A 20,820-nucleotide genomic window follows, 5' to 3' on the forward strand; every position below is an offset into this window, starting at 1 on the left:
GGAGTTTGTTTTTGAAGAGGTAGCAAAGGGGATGGATGAAGGTAGGGCAGTGGTTGTTGTCTCTATGGACTTTAGTAAGGCCTTTATTAAGATCTTACAAGGTCCCACATGGCAGGCTGATCTGGAAGGTTAGGTCGCATGGGATTCAGGGGGAGCTAGCAAGGTGGATTCAGAATTGGCTCGATGATAGGGTGAAAGTTGAAGTTCGATTCTATGCTTGGAGGCCTGTAACTAGTGAGATGCCCCAGGGGTCAGTGTTGGGACCTCTGTTATTCATTATGTATTGCAAATGATTTGGATACGAGTGTACATGGTACAATCAGCAAGTTTGCTGCTGATACTAAATCAGGGGGTCTTATTGATAGTGAAGCAGGTTACAATGAATTGCAAAGAGATCTTGATCAGTTAGGGTGATGGGCTGAGTATTGGCAAATGGATTTCAACTTAGATAACCGTAAGGTGATGCAGCTTGGACAGTCAAACCAGGGTAGGACTTATACAGTGAATGGCAGGGCACTGACGAGTGTTGTGGAACAGAGGTACCCAGGAGTACATGTGCACAGTTCGCTGAAAGTGGCCACACAAGTAGATAGGGTGGTGAAGAAGGCACTTAGCGTGCTAGCCTTCAGTCAGGGCATCGAGTTTAGGAATAGGGACATTACGTTGCAGTTATACAAGTAGTTGATGAGGCCGCACTTGGGGTATTGTGTACAGTTTTGGTCATCCTGCTATAGGAAAGATACTGCCAAGTTGAAGAGGGTGCAGAAGAAACTTACAAGGATGCTTGCTGGACTAGAGGGCCTGAGTTATAGGGAGAGATTGGCCACGCTATATCTTTATTCCTTGGAGCGTAGGAGAATGAGCAGTGAGGTGACCTCACAGAAGTTTATAAAATCATGAGGGGTATGGATTAGGTGGACAGTCATAGTCTTTTCCCCAGGGTTGGGGAGTCCATAACTAGAGGGTACAGATACAAGACAAGAGGGGAGTGATCTAAGAGTCCTGACAGGTTACTTCTTTACACATAGGGTCGTGAGTCCCTGGAATAAGCTGCCAGAGGAAGTGGTTGAGGCAGGTAGAATTGCAACATTTCAGAGGCATTTGGATAGGTACATGGAGGGGAGGAACTTGGAGGGTTATGGGCCGAACACGGGCAACTGGAACTGGCAAGGAGGATGCTGTGGTTGGCGTGGACCAGTTGGGCTGAAGGGACTGTTTCAATGCAGTATTACTCTGCAACACTGGAACAACATATTTAGCCGTATTGGGGGAATCCAGGGAATCACCTATTTAAGATGTAAATGAGGCGGCATTTCTTCTCTAAGAGAGTTATAAATCTTTGGAAATTCTCCAAACCAGAGGTATTGAATACATTCAAATTGATCATGGATTGTTGGGCTAAATTAGTAATTTCTAGGGTAGGGACGTATTCGGCACAGCTTTGTGGGCCGAAGGGCCTGAATTGTGCTGTAATTGTTCTACGTTCTATGTTCTAAAAGGAGTCAAGGATTGCAGGAAACAGCCAGGAAAGTGAAGCTGAGATGAAGATCAGATCAGCAATGATCTTAGAGAATGGGAGAGTAGGCTCTAGGCCAAGCGGCATACACCTACTTCTATTTCTTAGATTCTTATGAATCCTGATACCTTACCTGCAATGAATTTTTAATGCATACCTTAGATGATTTCCGTCTGCTTCTTCTCGTCCAAACCACCACAAGTTTGTCAGGTTGCCTAATAATATAATGAGAAATAAATATTAGTTCCACAACAATAATACAGAATACAGCGACAATTCACCGACAAATGTTCGTTATTAAATTAAATCCAATACTATCATCATAATAAGAACATAAGAAATAGAAGCAAGAGTAGGTCATATTAAAAAATCTATCAATCTCACTCTTGAAACAAACTCAATGACTGACTCTTCTTGGACAGAAAATTTCAAAGATTCACTACCCTCTGTGCGAAGAAATTTCATTCATCTCCTTTCTGAAGGCTGACCACTTATTTTGAGACTGTGATCCTTGGTCCTAAGCACAGAGCCAGTAGAAACATCAACTCCACTTCTATTCTGTCAAATCCCTTTAGAATGTTGAGGTTTCATTGAAACATGCCTCTCATTCTTCTAAACTCAAGAGTGCACAAGCACCATTGTGTTTAACGACTCCTCATATGACAAATGCACAAGAATCAAAGTGTTGTGCCTTCACTGGACTCCCTCAATAACAAATGTATTCCTTCTCGGGTAAGGAGACCAGACCTGTATGATATTCCAGATGTAATCTCACCTGGGTCCTATATAATTGCAGCAAGGTGTCTTTACTTTTGTACTCAAGTCTTCTTGCAGTGAAGGTCAATATAAAGTTCATTTTCCTCATTATTTACTGCACCTAAAAATTAACATCTGTAATTTGAGTACAATGACACAAGATTGCTCAGAACATCACATCTTGCACTCTCACAATTGAAGAAATACTCGGGCTTTGCTTTTTTACAGATCAAAACAAATATCTTCAAACAGCATATCGTTTGAAGAAAAGTTAAAAATGTACATCATTGCCAAAAATTGATTATATCCTCTTTTTAATATAGGAAAATATACTATGGTGTTTCACAGAGAAGTAATGAAACAAAAATTGTCAGGAAGTCAGAAATGGCACATAAGGAAAAGTAACCAAAAACCTGATTAAACATGGATCTGAAGGAAGGATTATTGGAATGAAGAACAGCTGGATAATTTAAAGCATTGTTTTTCAGGAATATACCAGGAAAGTAGAGGTACAAAGTAACTGACAGACTGCTGACAAGGGCTTATCACCTTAATATAATTGACTCCCCACAGAAACAACTTGCGAGTAGAGTAAGTACCAGACAAATACGGAAAACAAATTATAACTTGTTGATGAAGGCTACACTGTCATCTTAAATCAGTCAGTTATCTAAATGAAGATGATCTAAACTTGGAATAAAGCAATGTAGATTGAACAACTTGTTATTCTTATTCCAAAATCAGAACTGTTTACAATATAAAGCATTAGGGGTCTACAAATTGTTCCATGGCATTGCTCATCCGCCCACTTCAGAACTCATCTTCTCCTTTCTGAACAGCACCACCACCCTCACCCCCACCCTGACTGCATGCTGTTTGCTCTTGTGGACATCTTTTCCAAACCTTGCATTGAAACAGCAACTTTCATGCTGCAGAACATCATCTACAATCGATCAAGAGTTGACAATGTTGGAGAGAGGCAACAAATAATTTGAACCATTTCCCACAAATAGTAAGATGATCACCATTTAATCCATTTTTAGGTTACAAATTACAATATTGGCCAGGACACTAGAAGAATTCTCCTGCTCTTCTTCAAATATTCTCATGAGGTCTTTACGTTTACCAACTGGGAGAGCTCCAGGAACTCAGTTGAATTTTGTTTTTGATTTTTAAAAAAACACCTCTAACAGTAATCTCCTCTCTCGGTATTGCACTAGTACCACCAGACTGAATTTTGTGCTCAAATCTCTAGAAAACAACTCAAACTCAAAGCCAAGGAGCTCCCAGAGTCATACTTGATCCCATTCTCCCTGCTCTACCCACAAAGTCAGGGTATTCAGCTGAGATGGCAATACCTTTGAGAAAACCTTTCCCTAACTTCCTCCTACCTTTAGCAGAGCTACTGCTATTAGACTACAACAAAAACAACTTTACCTCTCTTATTGCACATTGGCTTCAGAATGTTCCTGAATTCACAAATGTACTTCCAACTATACATTGCATCTCTACCAACAGACAATTTATAGGAGCCAAAGTAGTAACAAAGCATTTGTGCCATTTAAGTTTGGGGATCAAAGCAACCAATTGGTCAAAATTAAGAGTTGATCAATGAACTCCCTGAGCAATGTCACAGTTTTAGTTCTTAAAAATCTTCAGAGGTTTGCCTTTTGAAAAGGTCAAATTTAAGTCTATATGTAAATCATCTGATATAAATGGGAAAATCGGTCAGGGACGAGATAAAAGTAATAAGTAGCGTAATATGTAAATGACCATGCATGTGAACAAAGGTCATAAGTACAATAGGAAAGTGGAAGATTATTCAATGAGATTTAATCCCCTCTAGTATATGACTTTTAAAAATCATTCTCAATTACACATGGCACAGTGCTGAATGCAAAAATTAAGAGCATAGTCCACATCCATCCTGAGACAGAAGCACAAATCGTACAACCATACTTGGGTATTTAAGGCTCCATTGCCAAGATTATAGGCTATAAATGACCCAAAGGTCACAATTTGGACAGCCTCAGGTACACATATTTGTAAGGTCGATGAGTTATATTCCAACAGCTCCATTTTTGTTGTTCGTGATGCACCTAAAGTTAGTTTGCATTTTTCATTTGATTTCTGAGGCTCACAAATGTCACTGTTATTTTATTCCAAAATAAACTTTATTCATCAAAAAAAAACAAACTATATACAACAATAAAGCAGTGCAAACCTTTACATTCGTGAATGGATTAATCATTAGTGTTACTTTTTATATAAAAAACACAGCACCGATGCCACTTGTGTGGGATACGGGCTACCCCAATCCCATATTTACAATATTTAAGGGGCTTTCTCGCCTGACCCCACCTCTCCCGACCCCACCTCTCCCTCTCCAGTGGCAGAAGAACCCTAAACTGTAGTCCTTTCCCACCGAGCCCTTGCGTTGGCTGCACCCAGCTTCAGTGCGTCCCTCAGCATGTACTCCTGCAGTCTGGAATGCGCCAGTCAGCAGCATTCCCCTACGGACATCTCGCAGTGCTGGGAGACCAACAAGTTTCGGGCAGACCAAAGGGTGTCTTTCACCGAGTTGATGACTTTCCAGCAGCAGTTGATGTCCGTCTCTGTGTGTGTCCCCAGGAACAGCCCGTAGATCAGAGAATGCTCTGTTACACAGCTTCTGGGGATGAAACGTGACAAGGACCCTTGCAACTTTCGCCACACCCTGCTTGCAAACCTACAGCCGGCAAAGAGGTGGGCAACCATCCTGTCCCCAGCGCAGTCCCCCTGGGGGCAGTACGCGCTGGGACTGATGTTTCGACCATGCAGGTAGGATCTGACTGAGATTGCCCCTCTCACCGCCAGCCAAGCGAGGTCTTGGTGCTTGTTGGTGAGTTCTGGTGATGAGGCATTCTGCCAGATGGTCTGGACAGTCTGCTCAGGGAACCACCCCACAGTATCAATCGAGTCCTTCTCCTGCAGTGTCTGCAGGATGTTCTGTGCTGACCACTGCCACTTGTGGTCAAAGGTGTTGGTCTGGAAAAACTTTTTCATGAAGGACAGGTAGTGCGGCAACGTCCAGCTGACTGGGACGTTGCACGGCAACGGAGTCAGGCCCATCCTTAGCAACACCAGGGACAGGTATAACCTCAGCACGTAGTGACACTTGGTGCCCACGTACTTTGGATCCACACACAGCCTGATGCAGCCACAGACAAAGGTGGTCATCAGGATGAAGGCGACACCGGGGACACTTTCTCCCCCCTTGTCCAGAGACCTGTGCATGGCGACCCGTCAGACCCGCTCCATCTTGGATCCCCTAGATGAACTGGAAGACGCATGGGTGATTCCCAAGCTAGAAGAGCGAGGAACAGGCCACACCTGCGCCAAGTATAGCAGCCCTGAGAGCACCTCACACCTGATGACCAAGTTCTTCCCAGTTATTGAGAGGGAGCAGCATTCCCGCAGTCCCAGTTTCTGCTTCACCTTCCCAATCCACTCCCACCAATTTTTGTTGCACGCCCTGGCCCCTCCGAACCAGATCCCCAGTACCTTCAGGTAGTCAGGCCTGATGGTGAAGGGGACGTTGGATCAGTCGGGCCAGTTGCCGAAGAGCATGGCCTCACTCTTCGCGCAGTTAACTTTGGCCCCTGATGCCAACTCAAACTGGTCGCAGATGCTGGTCAATCTGTGAACTGACCTTGGGTCCGAGCACAAGACGGCGACATCATCCAGGTACAGGGAGGTTTTAACCTGGGTTCCCCCATTGCTTGTCAACATCACCCCTCTGGATGCTCTCGTCCTTCCTGATGGATTTGGCATAGGGTTCTATACAGCACACGAACAAGACAGGGGAGAGAGGGCAGCCCTGCCTGACTCCAGACTTAAATGGGGAAGCTGTCTGTTTCCCACCCATTGATTTGGACTACACTATGGACATCTGTGTAGAGCAGTTGGATCCAATTCCTGATTCCCTCCCCAAAGCCCATTTTGGAGAGCACGTCCAACATGTACGTGTGTGATATCCTGTCGAAGGCCTTCTCCTGGTCCAAGCTGACCAGGCAGGTATCCACCCCTCTGTCCTGCACGTAGGTGATGGTGTCCCTGATCAGCACAAGGCTGTCAAAGATCTTCCTGCCAGGTACAGCACAGGTTTGGTCTGGGTGGATCACCTGTCCCAGAGAAGACTTGACCCTGTTGGTGATTTTTCTTTGTTCCAAAATAAACTTTATTCATAATAAAAGACAAACTATATACAATTATAAAACAGTGCAAGCCTTTACATTCTTGTACAGATCAATCATTAGTGTTACTTTTTTATATTAAAAAAACACAGTACCGATGCCACGCGTGTGGCTCCCTGGGGACTACCCAGTCCCGTATTTACAATATTTAAGGGGCTTTCTCGCCTGACCCCGCCCCTCCCTCTCCAGTGGCAGAAGAACCCTAAACTGTAGTCCTTTCCCACCGAGCCCTTGCGTTGGCTGCACCCAGCTTCAGTGCGTCTCTCAGCACGTACTCCTGCAGCCTGGAATGTGCCAGTCGGCAGCATTCCCTACGGACATCTCGCAGTGCTGGAAGACCAACAAGTTTTGGGTAGACCAAAGGGTGTCTTTCACCGAGTTGATGACCTTCCAGCAGCAGTTGATGAACGTCTGTTTGTGTCGCCAGGAACAGCCTGTAGATCAGAGAATCCTCTATTACACAGCTGCTGGGGATGAACCATGACAAGGACCCTTGCAACTTTCACCAAACCCTCCTCGCAAACCCACAGCCCGCAAAGAGGTGGGCGACCATCTCGTCCCCAGCGCAGTCTTCCCAGGGGCAATGCGCGCTGGGACTGATGTTCCGACCATGCAGGAAGGATCTGACTGGGAGGGCCCCTCTCACTGCCAGCCAAGCGAGGTCTTGGTGCTTGTTGGTGAGTTCTGGCGATGAGGCGTTCTGCCAGATGGTCTGGACAGTCTGCTCAGGGAACCACCCCACAGTATCCATCGAGTCCTCCTGCAGTGCCTGCAGGATGTTCCGTGCTGACCACTGCCTGATGGCTTGTGGTCAAAGGTGTTGGTCTAGAAGAACTTTTCCACGAAGGACAAGTAGTGCAGCAACGTCCAGCTGACTGGGGTGTTGCTCAGCAATGGGGCCAAGCCCATCCTTCACAACACCAGGGACAGGTATAACCTCAGCACGTAGTGACACTTGGTGCCCACGTACTTTGGTTCCACACACAGCCTGATGCAGCCACAGACGAAGGTGGTCATCAGGATGAGGGCAACATTGGTGATGGCCTTGGACAGGATCTTAAAATTCAAATTCAACAGTGAGATCGGTCTCCAATTTCTGATGTCCTTCCTCTCCCCCTTCTGCTTGTAGATGAGGGTAACGGTGCACTTCATCATGGATTCTGACATGCTGCCAGACAGAAGCATAGCGTTGTACACTTCCAGCAGGTCTGGGCCCATTCAGTCCCACAGAGCCGAGTACAACTCTGCCGGTAAGCCGTCGCTTCCGGGAGTTTTATTTGAATGAAGGGAACAGACAGAGCCAATCAGCTCCTCCAGGGTCAGTGGCTGGTCCAGACTCTTCTGCTTGCTGTCATCTAAGACCTCAGTGATAGAGGACAGGAAGTTCTGGGAGGCTGTGCTGTCTTTGGCCTTTTTGTCATACAGACTGGCATGGAAGGATCTGCAGATCCTTAATATGTCCGTCTGCGAGGATGCTACTGAGCTGTCCTCTTCCTTAAGGCTGTGGATCACAGAGCTCCCCCTGTACACCTTTTGGAAGAAGAAATGTGAGCATATCTCATCCTGCTCCACGGAGCGGACTCTGGATCGGAAGACAATCTTGGAGGACTCAGAGGCATGGAGCTGGGCTTGCCGGCTCTTTGCCTCTTGGAGTTCCTCCCTCACATCCACCCCCCTCGACTGCAGAAGGAGAAGTTGCTGCAGGTCTGTCTGGAGTTGGCACAGTTCTCTCTGACTCCGTCTTGCTTTTTGGATCCCTCTACGGATGAAGGACCTCTCGATGTTCTCCTTTGTCACTTCCCACCAGTGCACAGGGGAGTCAAAGAGGGGTTTCATGGTTCTCCAACCTGCGTAATCCCTCTTTAGTTCCTCAATGCTCTCTGGGGTCAGCAGCTTGACGTTCAACTTCCATGTCCCCCGCCTGCCTTCTGGTCCGCCTGTAGGTGACAGGAGGCCCAAAGGAGATGGTGGTCAGAGAAGAACACCGGCATGATGTCGGTGGATCTGACCATGATTGGCTCCGACACAAAGAGGAAGTCAATCCGGGACCAGGCTGAGCCGTCCGGTCTCGACCAGGTGTGTTGCGGCTGTGCTTTGCCTCCAGGGGTGCTGAAAGCATCGCGCAACTTGGCATCTTTAACCATTTCCATCAGGAGTCTGGAGGTGCCGGCCAGACTGCTGTCGGCACTGTCGGAACGTCCAGCTGCATCGATGATGCAGTTGAAGTCGCCGGCCAGAACAACCAGCTGGGACGTCGCCAACAGCGGTGGGAGCTGCTGGAGGACGGCCAGCCGCTCACTCTACATGGGCCAGGCGTACACATTAATTAACCAGAGCGGAGTGTTATGGTACATCACATCTGCCACGAGGAGCTGCCCCCGCCCACCACCTCTTTGACCTCGGTGATTGAGAAGTTGTGCCCCCCCCGCATCAGAATCAGAATCCCCAGACTGGAAGTGCGACAATCATTGCCCCCCAACCACACCGACAGTCCATGGGACCACCATCACGACCACCTCCGATAGTTGCAGAGGTGCGGCAGCCCACTGTTGCAGGAAAGTCACATCCACCTTGACCTTGGCGAGAAACTGCAAGGCGTTAACACATCGCGCAGTGCTCTTCACACTGCGCACGTTTAGAGATGCCAGTTTTATCTCCATGGCTCTTTTGGAGTTCAGTACCAATCACAATCCTTTTTCATTTGTCCTGGGCCCTCATACCCACAGCTTTAGTGAACTGCATCACTGATTCCAGGCTCAGATATTGGGAGTGGTCTCCTCCTGGGTGTGGGGACCCTTGTGGCAAGGCTGCTGGTGGGGGACGGGTGCAGATCCATCTGTGCCCCTGTCCTTTTCTCTGGTGGTCAAGTTTCTTTCATCTCCTGGTGCTGGGGTGCATCGGATGAGGTGCTGCTCCTGGTCTCCCGGAGCTGGGGGACGACAGCCTCTGTGCAGCTCCCAGTCTCCCGGGGCTAGGGGGGTGGGGCGACAGCCTCTGTGCGGCTCCCAGTCTCCCGGGGCTAGGGGGATGGGGCGACAGCCTCTGTGCGGCTCCCGGTCTCCCGGAGCTGGAGGGGGGGGGGGGGGCAGCGGTGTCGGCAGGCAGGGTTCTTCCCACGCTTCTTCCTGTCTGTTGTTTCTCTTCGGTTTTCTCTCCTCCATTTTGCCACTTCCTCTGCCTCCGTCATCGGCTTCCGCTGCTGATTTCATCCTCTGACGAGGAGAGGTTGCTGGTATCCATCTGCTGCATTATTCTTTTCTTACCAATCCCCTTGTTTTCTGTGGTCTGTTGTCTTTTGGATGGTGTCTGTTGTCTTTTGGATGGTGTCGTCTGTGCCTTCTTCCTCTTCACCACCTGCCATTCCCTTTCTTGTCCCTCCCCCACTCCCTCTTCCAGTGACTCCTCCTCTTGGGGAGGGGGCTGGGAGTTCATGGCTGGGGGTTGGGAGCTCGAGGCGGTCAGGCTGTCCTCACCCCTCCTGGCCTCTGTTCCTCCTGGGGCCCCTGTGCTGGTGGGGGTTGTGTCTGTGTTCCTCGGGGTGTTGTTGGTGCTGATACCCCATCTTGTTGACTGTGCGTACGTACAGGCCCGTTTGGGTCAGACCTTGTAGAGGTGTCCTGCTTCCTCGCAGAGGTTGCAACATTTGCTTTCCCGACAGTCCTTTGTATGGTGACCTTCCTGCTTGCAGTTCTTGCAGATGACTGCGCTGCACTGGGCCACCACGTTGCAACACACCCTGGGTTGTCCTGTGTCCCGTGTACACCATGTATTCACTGTTCCCTCCGATGGCAAACACTGGGGGGGGAGGGGGGGCATGATGAATTCATTTGCGTCAACTCTCAACTTGACTTTCACCTGGCGCTTGCTGGTCCAGATCCCAAACAGGTCTTTGATGTCGACGCAGCTTCCCGCTCCCTCAACGTAACGAGCCAGGAAGGTGAGGACATCCACCACGGGCACATATGAGTTAAACATGTGCGCCATTACCACACGTTCCTTCTGGGTGGGGAGGGTGAAGAGTGGCTGCACTTTCAGCAATGACAGCGGAGCTTCATTCCCCTTCTCCTGAAAGTCCTGCAGCAGCTTCTGCCATCCCAATCGGGTGCTTGAAGGCAACGTCAAAATACCCGTTATCCGTGAAGTCCTGGAGGCAGTAGATGTCCTTAGCCTCAAATTTGCAAACCTTTCTGATGAAGAGGTCCTGTATGAAAGGGTTCCCTTCGCTGAGATCCTTCACTGTCACTCTGAGAGTGTTGTGTATCCCTCCTCCCGAGGTGCTCGTCGCTGCTGCCATCCCGATGTGGTCGTTTGCTGAACAGAGGAATTAGACTGGTTTCCCAATCAGCATTAGGATCCACCTCTGTGTCAGCAGGTTAAGTTCTCATCAGGCAGCTGCTTAATCGCGAATAGTCCTCGATGTCTTTCCTTCAACATCGGTGTCTGCAGAGATTCACCACGAATCCATCCTGGGAGAACAGCCTTTTTGATCACGGTCTCTCCCCTGCCAGATAAATATCACTGTTGCTTTTATCTCCTATAGTCCCTTAATCTGAGGCAACTTGCTGCGTAATAGTGCAAATTCAAAGAGGAGGTAGAAGAAAATCAATTTAAGTCATGTGATGATGTAATTTTATTTAATATATTTTCTGCTTTTATTTGATGTCCTTCCCTCAGCTTGCAATTGCTTTCAAATCCACTGTGTCCTGCAGAGAAATCAAGTGTCTAACTTAAATAAGTCAAAAACTAAGATCCTGGCACCAAAATGCTTAACATTCTGATTGTCTCCCTCTTTAGATTTGACTTTCTGGAATGATTTACTCATCATCTTGTCATCTCACTAATGAGTTAATATTAAATTTAAAATAAATTCAATAAGCCTCCAGACTAATTCACCAGAATTAAAGTAGAAGTCACCCCTGCAGATAAATTTATCAAATAAGATTCAAAGTAGAACTTTAAAAACATCTTCCAAAGGTAGAAACATATTTATATCTCTGCTTATACCTCTTATAGGGATAAAGGCAACCTCTACTACTTGAATGTTTCCTTTCACCCAACTATTAATATTTATTTCAAGGATAGCGAAAGGTCACACTTGAATCAGAAATTTGTGAACTGAAAACAGAAAATGCGGAGAAAGAATTAATATTGGAATATTATTGTCACATGTACCAAGGTACAGAGAAAAACTTGTCTTGCATACTGTTCATACAGATCAATTCATTACACAGTGCATCGAGGTATTACAAGGTAAAACAATAACAGAATGTAGAATAAAGTGTTACAGTTACAGAGAAAGTGCAATACAGGTAGACAATAAGGTGCAACGCCATAACAAGGTAGATCATGAGGTCAAGAGTTCATCTCATGGTACTGGGGAACCATTCAATAGTCTTAACAGCGGGAAAGAAGCTGTCCTTGAGCCTGGTGGTACGTGCTTCCAGGCTTTTGTATCTTCTGCCCGATGGGAGAGGGGAGAAGAGAGAATATGTCCAGGGTAGGTGGGGTCTTTGATTATGCTGGCTGCTTTACCGAGGCCACGAGGAGTATGGAGTTCATGGAGCAGAGGCTGGTTTCTGTAATGTGCTGAACTGTGTCCACAACTCTCTGCAGTTTCCTGCGGTCTCAGGTAGAGCAGTTGCCATACCAAGCCATGACGCATCCGGATAGGATGCTTTCTATGGAGCATCGATAAAAATTGGTGAGGGTCAACAGGGACATAAATTTCTTCAGCCTTTCATCACCATTCTGATGAAAAACCAATGACAGGAAACATTAGCTTTGTTCCTCTTTCCACAGATACTGACTGGTCTGATGAGCATCTCCAGCATTGCTGGTTTTCATTTCATATTTCCAACGTTGGTGTTTGATTTTCATATCTGTAAACTTTGTGGCCAAGCTTTTTTCATAGTTCCATAACATTAAGTTCCTCTTCAACACTGCTTCTTTGAAGATTTTGGATAACTGCCAGCCAAGATATTATGATCGAGATCAGACAAGTGACTTTCTGTAACACAACTCAACAGATCTTTCTGGAATGATTATCCACAGGGTTGAATTCCAAGTCTTAAGTCACATATTTCTGAAGCATTTGACAAACATTCTCATATTGAGCCAAGTGCCACTAGTAAACACAAGGATTGACAACAATGATCCATTCTTTACAGTAAGGACATTCCAAAGTACATCTATTTACAAAAACAGTGGCTGATACCCAAATAGCTCTCTGTACACAGTATTGTGGTACACTTGAATCTTCATCACACCTTTTTCCCCTTTGAAGTGCACAGAAAGATCACTGCCAGTTTTATCTTCCAAAATCATCAACTTCTGCTGACTTGCTGTTTTAATGGTGCAATTGATCACTTGCTCAGCATTATCTTTTGGCTTTTCTGTAGTGAACTGAAGCGTAAGAGTTCCATCGCCTTCTTTGAAGGCTATCGACAAAAAGCAAGTCCTTTTAGCTACAGCAAACTTGCAGCCTTCTGCTTCTTCATACTACAATCTACCTCAAAATTATTGTTCACAATATAATTATAGCAAATGAAAAAAAAAACAAAATTCAACACCTGAAATTTTGTCATAAGGAAATATATGACAAATATATTTGTCTGTATGGAATTGCATATTCTCCCTTTGATCCCATGGGTTTCCTCTGTTCCGTCTCCTGCTATAGCAGTTGGTGATGTATATAAATGAGTTGAATTAAAATATAGATGGGTGGGTTAGTAAATTTGACGACACAAAGATTGGTGGAGTTGTGGACAGTTTGGAGGGCTGTCAAAGGATTCAGCAGAACATAGATCAGTTACAGATATGGGCAGAGAAATGGCAGATGAAGTTTAATGTTAGCAAGTGTGAGGTGTTAGCTTTAGGACGTCGAATAGAAGGGGAAAATATACAGTTAATGGCAAGACCCTTAACAGCAATGTACAGAGAGATCTTGGTGTCCAAGTCCATAGCTCAATGAAAGTGGCTATGCAAGTAGGCTGGGTGATAAAAAAAAAGGCATCTGGAATGCTTCCCTTCATTGGTCAGAGCACTGAGTGTAAGAGTCAGGAAGTCACGTTGCAGCTATATAAAACTTTGATTGGTCCGCACTTAGAGTCTTGTGTGCAGTTCTGGTCACCTCATTGGAGGAAAGATGTGGAGGCTTTGGAAAGGGTGCAGAAGAGGCTTACTAGGATGCTGCCTGGATTAGAGGGTATGAGCAACAAGGAGAGGCTGGACAAACTTAGGTTTTCTTCTCTGGAGCATCGGAGGATGAGGGGAGACCTGATAAAAGTTTATAAGATTATGAGAGGCATAGATAGAGTAGACAGTCAATTTTTTTCCCCGTGGTAAAAATGTCAAATACTAGAGGACAAGCATTTAAGGTGAGAGGGGAAAGTTTAAAAGGAGATGTGCGGGGCAAGTTTGTTTTTAAAAACACAGAGTAGTAGCTGCCTGGAACAGCAGCGAGTGGGAGTGGTGGAACCAGATACAACAGTGTCATTTAGATACTTGTCTATTTGTCATGATGAATAAAAGCTTCTGTATCACCAGCTTCAGTGTCTCTCCGGTGACTAAGATCACAGGCACAACAGGCTGCATGGAGGTAGATGGGGCAGTGTGATAAAATTGTCAGGTGGAAACTAATATGTATATTGGCGGCACAGTGGCAGAGCTAGTGCAGCCACTGCCTCTTGGCTCCAACAACCCAGGTTTAGATACATGAATATGCAGGGAATGGAGGGATACAGATCACGTACAGGCAGATCAGAATTAGTTAAATTTGGCATCATGTTCGTCGTTGACATTATGGGCTGAAGGGCCTGTTCCGATGCTGTACTTTTTTTTATGCTCGATGTTCTATGAAATACAGTATGGAAACAGGCTCTTCTGCTCACTGAATCCACATCAACCCTTAAGTGCACATTTTCACATTAATCCTACAGTAACCCATTTTATGCTTGCCACACTCTCATCATCTCCCCCAATACTCCCCATTCACGATAGCGGTGAGCAGAACACTATTACAGTGCCAGCGACCTGGGTTCAATTCCGGCCGCTGTCTGTAAGGACTTTGTACGTTCTCCCCGTGTCTGCGTGTGTTTCCTCCAGGTGCTCTGGTTTCCTCCCACGTTCCAAAGATGTACGGGTTAGGAAGTTATGCTATGTTGGCGCCGGAAGCGCAGCGACACTTGTGGGCTGCCCCCAGAACACTCTACGCAAAAGATGCATTTCACTGTGTGTTTCGATGTACATGTGACTAATAAAGATATCTTATCTACATGGGCAACCAGGAGTGGGCAATAACCTACCAACCTGCACATTTTCTTTGATGTGTGAGTAAACTGGAGCACTGGGAGGAAACCCACACAATCACAGGGAGAATGTGCAAACTCTACAGAAACAGCAACAGAGGTCAGGATTAAACCTGGGTTGTTGGAGCCAAGAGGCAGTGGCTGCACTAGCTCTGCCACTGTGCCGCCTATATACATATTAGCTTCCACCTGACAATTTTATCACACTGCCCCATCTACCTCCATGCAGCCTGTTGTGCCTGTGATCTTAGTCACTGGAGAGACACTGAAGCTGGTGATACAGAAGCTTTTATTCATCATGACAAATAGGCATTCTCCTGGAGACCCTCTGAGTCTCCCAAACTCAAAGTACATAACATTTTTTATACCTTTAAGATCAAAGGAAACAGCAAGTGATTCAATACAATTTCAATAGTTATAATGACATCATTTACTTCAATATTTTGAGTCTGACAATGCTTCTTTTTGAGTTACATGTCTACAATGGGAGGCACCTCTGAATGTTCAAACACCTTTGCTGGGACAAAGTAATTCACACAGATGGTCTAAAAACTTCTGAGCCAGAGATTTTATTTCCCTCTCTCTCCTTTTTTTCCTCCCCCCTCCATGCCACCTGCCTCCATACCTTTGACCCATCCCCCAGTGGATCTGCTCTCCCCTCCTCACCCGCATCTGCCAATCATTATCTCTTACCTGCATCTACCTGTGCCCACCCCACCTCCCCTCTTTTGTCCACCTATCACTGCTCTGTTTTTTCCCCCGATACACTGAACTTCCCCTTCTCCTATCTTCGGTCCTGAAGAAGGGCCCTGATCCAAAACATTGACTGTCTGCTTTTCTCCATGGAGGCTGCCTGATCCACTGAGTTCCTCCAGAATCTTGTTGTTTTTTCATCTATATTCCAGCATCTGCAGTCCTTTGTTTCTCCACCCAACATTAATGCTGTGAGGGCTAACTCTGAGTACACAAATATCCCAATTGTTTGATGATCAAATATGCCTGTGACCATGTTTGATGTGCTAAGTGCCAATATCAGCTTCCTTGAACTGGGTCACAATGGTGCAAAATAACTCAGCCATAGTTGCCTGGTTTGATGTAGGTCAATTAACATAACCCCACTGCTTTAGGTTTGGTTGATGCATATGAGAATGTCTCATGGTCACTTCACTTTGCAAACCATGTCTCCTGAGCAGCCAACCCCCTGCTGTGGGCCTGGGCTCTGCAGACAGTGCCGTTTGTTTGCAAAGCTGTCCTTTTAACTTCAAGCTCATTACTGCTTGCCATATACATGAAGAACCGAAGACTGGTTCTTATTTGTATTAATATCTGCTATATTCACATAATTCCACAATTCCTGAATCCCTAACACAGCCTACTTTGGTTTTCTAAGGAATCAAGTGTACCTCCTACTTTGGCATAATTTGAACATCTTCGTACCAATCCCTCAAGATACATACTCAAATTGCCAATACCCAGGCAGCACAATGGCACAGCAGTTACTGGTGCTGCTACGCATCTCCAGCATTCAGAGTTCATTATGGTGCTGCCTGTGTGGATTTGTGCATTTTCCCTGTGATCCAATGGGTTTCCTCTGTTCTCCTGCATGACAAATGAGAATCCTCAGAGCCATCTTAGACATGGTGGGCTGTATGGCCAAAATCTATGTCTCAAGAAAAATACAAGACTCCACAGACAACTCCTATGGGCACCACCAGCTATTACTCTTGAAGGGCTGTTCTCAACTCTTTACATTTTCTCCCTTCCAATTACTTTCAACCCAATTTTCTATTGTCATCCAATTCCACACACACAAATCTGATCTGGAAATCTCCCCATGTGGTTCCTTGTCAAAAGGTTATCTGTTGCGTTCATGCATGTTCGTGTGAGGTGAGAACAATTGCCCTGAGCAGGAAGACAAAATGTAACCCTGAAAAAAGTCATGGAGAAAACACTACAAAACTGGAATCGCAGCTCATATAAAGGAAGATAACAGTTGTTGATGGAACAATCCAGCTCAGTCCCCGATTTTGTGGGAGTTAAGGGCAGCATCTTGACAAAACCAAGTTCAGCTGCCACAGGAAAGATCAAGTTCAAGAAAGGAAGAAAGAGCACACGTCACACTACACTCTTTTGCCTTGTGTTATCATCCATTTAATCTATCCAGCCTTCCACTTCAGTGGTGACCTCTTTTGCTTCTTCATCCCTTCCTCTCTTTCTCTGCATCATACAATCAATTTACCATTGATGTATACCATTTCTACTGAAAGGGTTTCACTCTCTCTCTCTCCATGGATACTGCAGTAGCTGCAGACTATTTTCAGCATCTATTTTGTCTTTGTAATATTTGTGTAGTATCCTATTTCAACAAGCCATCCACAAATTATCTACAGTTGCTATTGGACTCTCAAAACATTGCATTATCTCTGCAATAATGAAAAGATAGCAATACTTAGCACAGTGGAAAAAGTATTAAAAGATTAACTTCTGCCAAACATTAATTGTTCAATGGAGACAAGAGACTGCAGATGCTGGAAACTGGAACAACAAACAATCTGCTGGAGGAACTCAACGGGCCAGGCAGCATCTGTGGGAGGAAAGAAACCATCAACATTTTGGGTCGAAACCCTGCATCAGAACAGAGTGGAGAGCTGAGATGCCAGCATAGAGAGGAGAAGGGGAGTGGCAAGAAAGGTTCCAACTTACCAAAAACTCTTTTGGGAAATTATAGTACAGGGTAAAACCTGGCCACATTCAAATTGAAAGTAGCTAAGTCACAATCCTGTCAAGAAAAACAATGATTTTCCCCTAATTTTGCAGAATTGTGGAATTATACAGGAAAAACTCCATTAATCCAAATCCAGCACACTTGGGACTTTGGTGGTGCTGCAGTGGCAGATTTTCCAGACAAGTGGATGTTATTTGTATTAATACCCCAACATACTTCTCAATATTTTACATGATATTATAATACAAATCTTCCAGTGAACTTTCAAAGGAGCATGGGAACCTGGGCCCCCGGTGTCTTTCAAGGAAGCACGGGAAGTGGGGCCCCAGTGACTTTCAAGGGAGCGCGGGAAACATCACCTGGTAAGCCCGATGCCAAACCAGTGGGATTTCCAAATAGTTGGATAATTGATTATCAGAATTTTACAATATGAAATGTCTGTGTAACAGAAAATTTACAGTAAAATGGAAACAATTTTTAAAACACCATTGGAAGGCAGAATTATGAAAGGAGACAATGGAGGAGTCCTACACAAAGGACTGGCATTTTATTTAGTTCAAGAAACTTTTAGCAAGGAGCAGGAAAGGTTCTTTATACAAAATACATGATAAAACAGAGAATGTTGGCAATACTCAGTGGATCAGTCAGCACTTGTGATGAGAGAAATAGTTAATATTTCACGTCAAGAACTTTTCATTGCAATTAGACATGCCTTTGTGCAGATCACAATTTAATAATCACACTAGTAATCTACCGATTGAAGTTTGCCTTTCAAACAATGAGCACAACTGAGGTGCACATTTGCTGTTATAACAAGGTTAGGTAATCAGATTCCCATCCACTCCACCCAATCAATTTGTCAAAAGGTGGAATGAATTACTATATGAAGTATATAATCCAGTCAAAGACATAATACAAGCAGAAAAAATTGTTGAAATTCATCTCTGCTAATTCAAAACTCATTCAAATCACCTAATCAACTGTGGGGATTCCAGTTTTATATGTTTAAGCCAAATTGCATTCAAGTGGTGTGAGTAATACTGACAGATTTCTATACTTGTGTACACAATGGAAGTTTATTCCTCACTTCAAAATAATTAGCACTACTGTTGCTCACAAATTTATTAGAGTGTGTTTTTTAAAAAGTCAATAGAGTCAGAGAGATACTGCATGGAAACAGGCCCTTCAGCCCACCAAATCTGGATCAACTGTCATCCACCCAATCAGACATTAATTTCATTTTTTTCTCCCCACATTCCTATCAACTCACCACATATTCCACCACCAAGCTATACACTAGGAATAATTTAAATGACCAGTTAACCTACCATCCTGAACATCTTTGAAGCATGGAATGAAACCAGGCCACTGCGAGGAAAATGCGGAGGTTACTGGGAGAACATGCAAACTCCATGCAGACAGCACCTGAGGTCAGAACTGAACCTAGTTCTCTCGGGCTGCGAGGCAGCAGCTCTACTAGCTGCACCACTGTGCTGCCCTTGAGATATCATTCAGACATGCACAAGTTCTTAGATGTCAGTCAGAGGGGTATAAATTGTAATGCAAACATATGAATTCAGAGCAGGAATAGAAAACCCAAAGACTAACAACACTCAGTAAAAATTGCACCTACCCTCGTCTTCAATGGGCAACCCCTTACTTTAAATAATAAACCCCAGTTCTAGATTCTCCCACAAGAGGAAACATCCACCCTGTCCAGATGCCTCAGAATCTTACATGAATCAAATCAAAGCCCCACTTACTCTTCTGAACTACTGCAGATACAAGCCAAGCCAAGTATACAAGCCAAGTCCTATCAGGGAAATCTCACACTATTTAGCAGGCACCATAAATGGCAAAATTAAGTCATTGCAAAGTTGACAGATGTTTAGATCTCACAATTCTTGGACTGGCAACAACCACAACACTTGTATATAAATATTGGACAATTCAAGTGTCAAATATTATGAATACATTTCTGCAAGTTCTACTGATAATTTACTGCAAATAAAAGATGCATTAGGTTTATAAAGACAAAATATGAAATAAGTTTTAAAAGAGCTGTGTGCTCAGATATATATTTATCTTCAATGTATTCTCAACATTCCTCTCATCAGATTTACATAGCAATTATTTCTCAATAACCAATGAAAGATCAAACCACCAAGATACAATGAACATGGTCAGCAGTCAAATGTGGAAAGTACTATGGAATAGTAAATGCTGTTTTTCCTTGCACAAGAGTATGTTTATATTTGGATCTAATGGATGCTGAAGAAAGCTAGGAAAATACAGCGAAGGCTCTGACAATTTCCCACAATTTTTCTGGAAAAGAACATGATGCGAGAGGAATCTAAAGGTTGACAAATGCAGCAGTTATAATTATCAGTTGGTTTTAAATTGGGAAAGTCTATACTACACAAAGAAATTACCGAGAGACAAATTATTCAGGACTTAACATTAGATTCAATAGTTTCAGTTACCAGCCTTTCCTCCCACCTTATCACAATTGGTGCAATTTGGTAAAAAGATCATCAGCTTGTAACATTAGCTCAGTTTTTCACCTTCCATTGAAACAGCCTGAATGGAGCATTTCCTTTTTCTCTGTTTTCCACAATCTGCAGCATTTTGTATCTCTAGTTGCAGACTTTTTTTCTTTCCTGTTTTTTTTCATTCATCTCCTTCAACCTCCATCTCCTCCAGACAATCAGCTGCGACTAACAAGCCTTCCACACACTCTCTGCCACCAACACAGTCACTGGTGTCATTCAGTCTCTCGGTCTCCAACAGACGTCCCCTTTGTACTCTTGACTCTTGCAACTTAAAACACCCTAAGTTCTGATGACAGGTCATCAACCTGAAACATTAACTAGTTTCTCTCTCCACACGTGTCTGGCCTGCTGTATATTTCCAGCAATGCTTTTATTTCAAGTTATTCAGGCCTAGGAGCACAGGCTTCTTCATGGCCAATAATATTGGTCTTGTGAGGCAAGTTTTCCACAGAGAGAATGGTGAATATCTGGAACAAGCTGCCGGAGGAAGTGGGGGCAGATACAATTACAGTGTTTAAAAGATGTTTGGACAGGTACGTGGATAGGGAAGGCAGAGAGGGATACGAGACTAATGCAGGCAAATGGGATAAGCATAGATAGGTATTGTGGTCAAAGTGGCATGGTGGGTTGAAAGGGCCCATTTCTGTGCCGTGCAATTCCATGATTCTAAGAAAGTAATGGGTATGTGTGGAAAGTTATCAAATCACAAGACTATAGTATTGATTGACTA

At 44.7% G+C, this 20,820-nt stretch overlaps 1 protein-coding gene across 7 annotated transcripts in view; it reads right to left on the reverse strand.

Moving 5' to 3' along the window:
* ehbp1 (EH domain binding protein 1) overlaps positions 1 to 20,820 on the reverse strand; it is a 315,890-nt gene that overhangs the window by 260,641 nt on the left and 34,429 nt on the right. For all 7 annotated transcript variants that reach the window (XM_052011163.1, XM_052011159.1, XM_052011160.1 and 4 more), the window contains one exon: positions 1,674 to 1,731. Coding sequence is in view for 6 of the 7 variants with exons in the window: in XM_052011159.1 (XP_051867119.1) it covers positions 1,674 to 1,731 (58 nt within the window). In the remaining variant the exon portion in view is untranslated. The remainder of the gene's footprint in view (positions 1 to 1,673; positions 1,732 to 20,820) is intronic.

The sequence above is a fragment of the Pristis pectinata genome, chromosome 3, assembly GCF_009764475.1.
Source record: "Pristis pectinata isolate sPriPec2 chromosome 3, sPriPec2.1.pri, whole genome shotgun sequence".
In the NCBI taxonomy this organism is placed as follows: Eukaryota; Metazoa; Chordata; class Chondrichthyes; order Rhinopristiformes; family Pristidae; genus Pristis; species Pristis pectinata.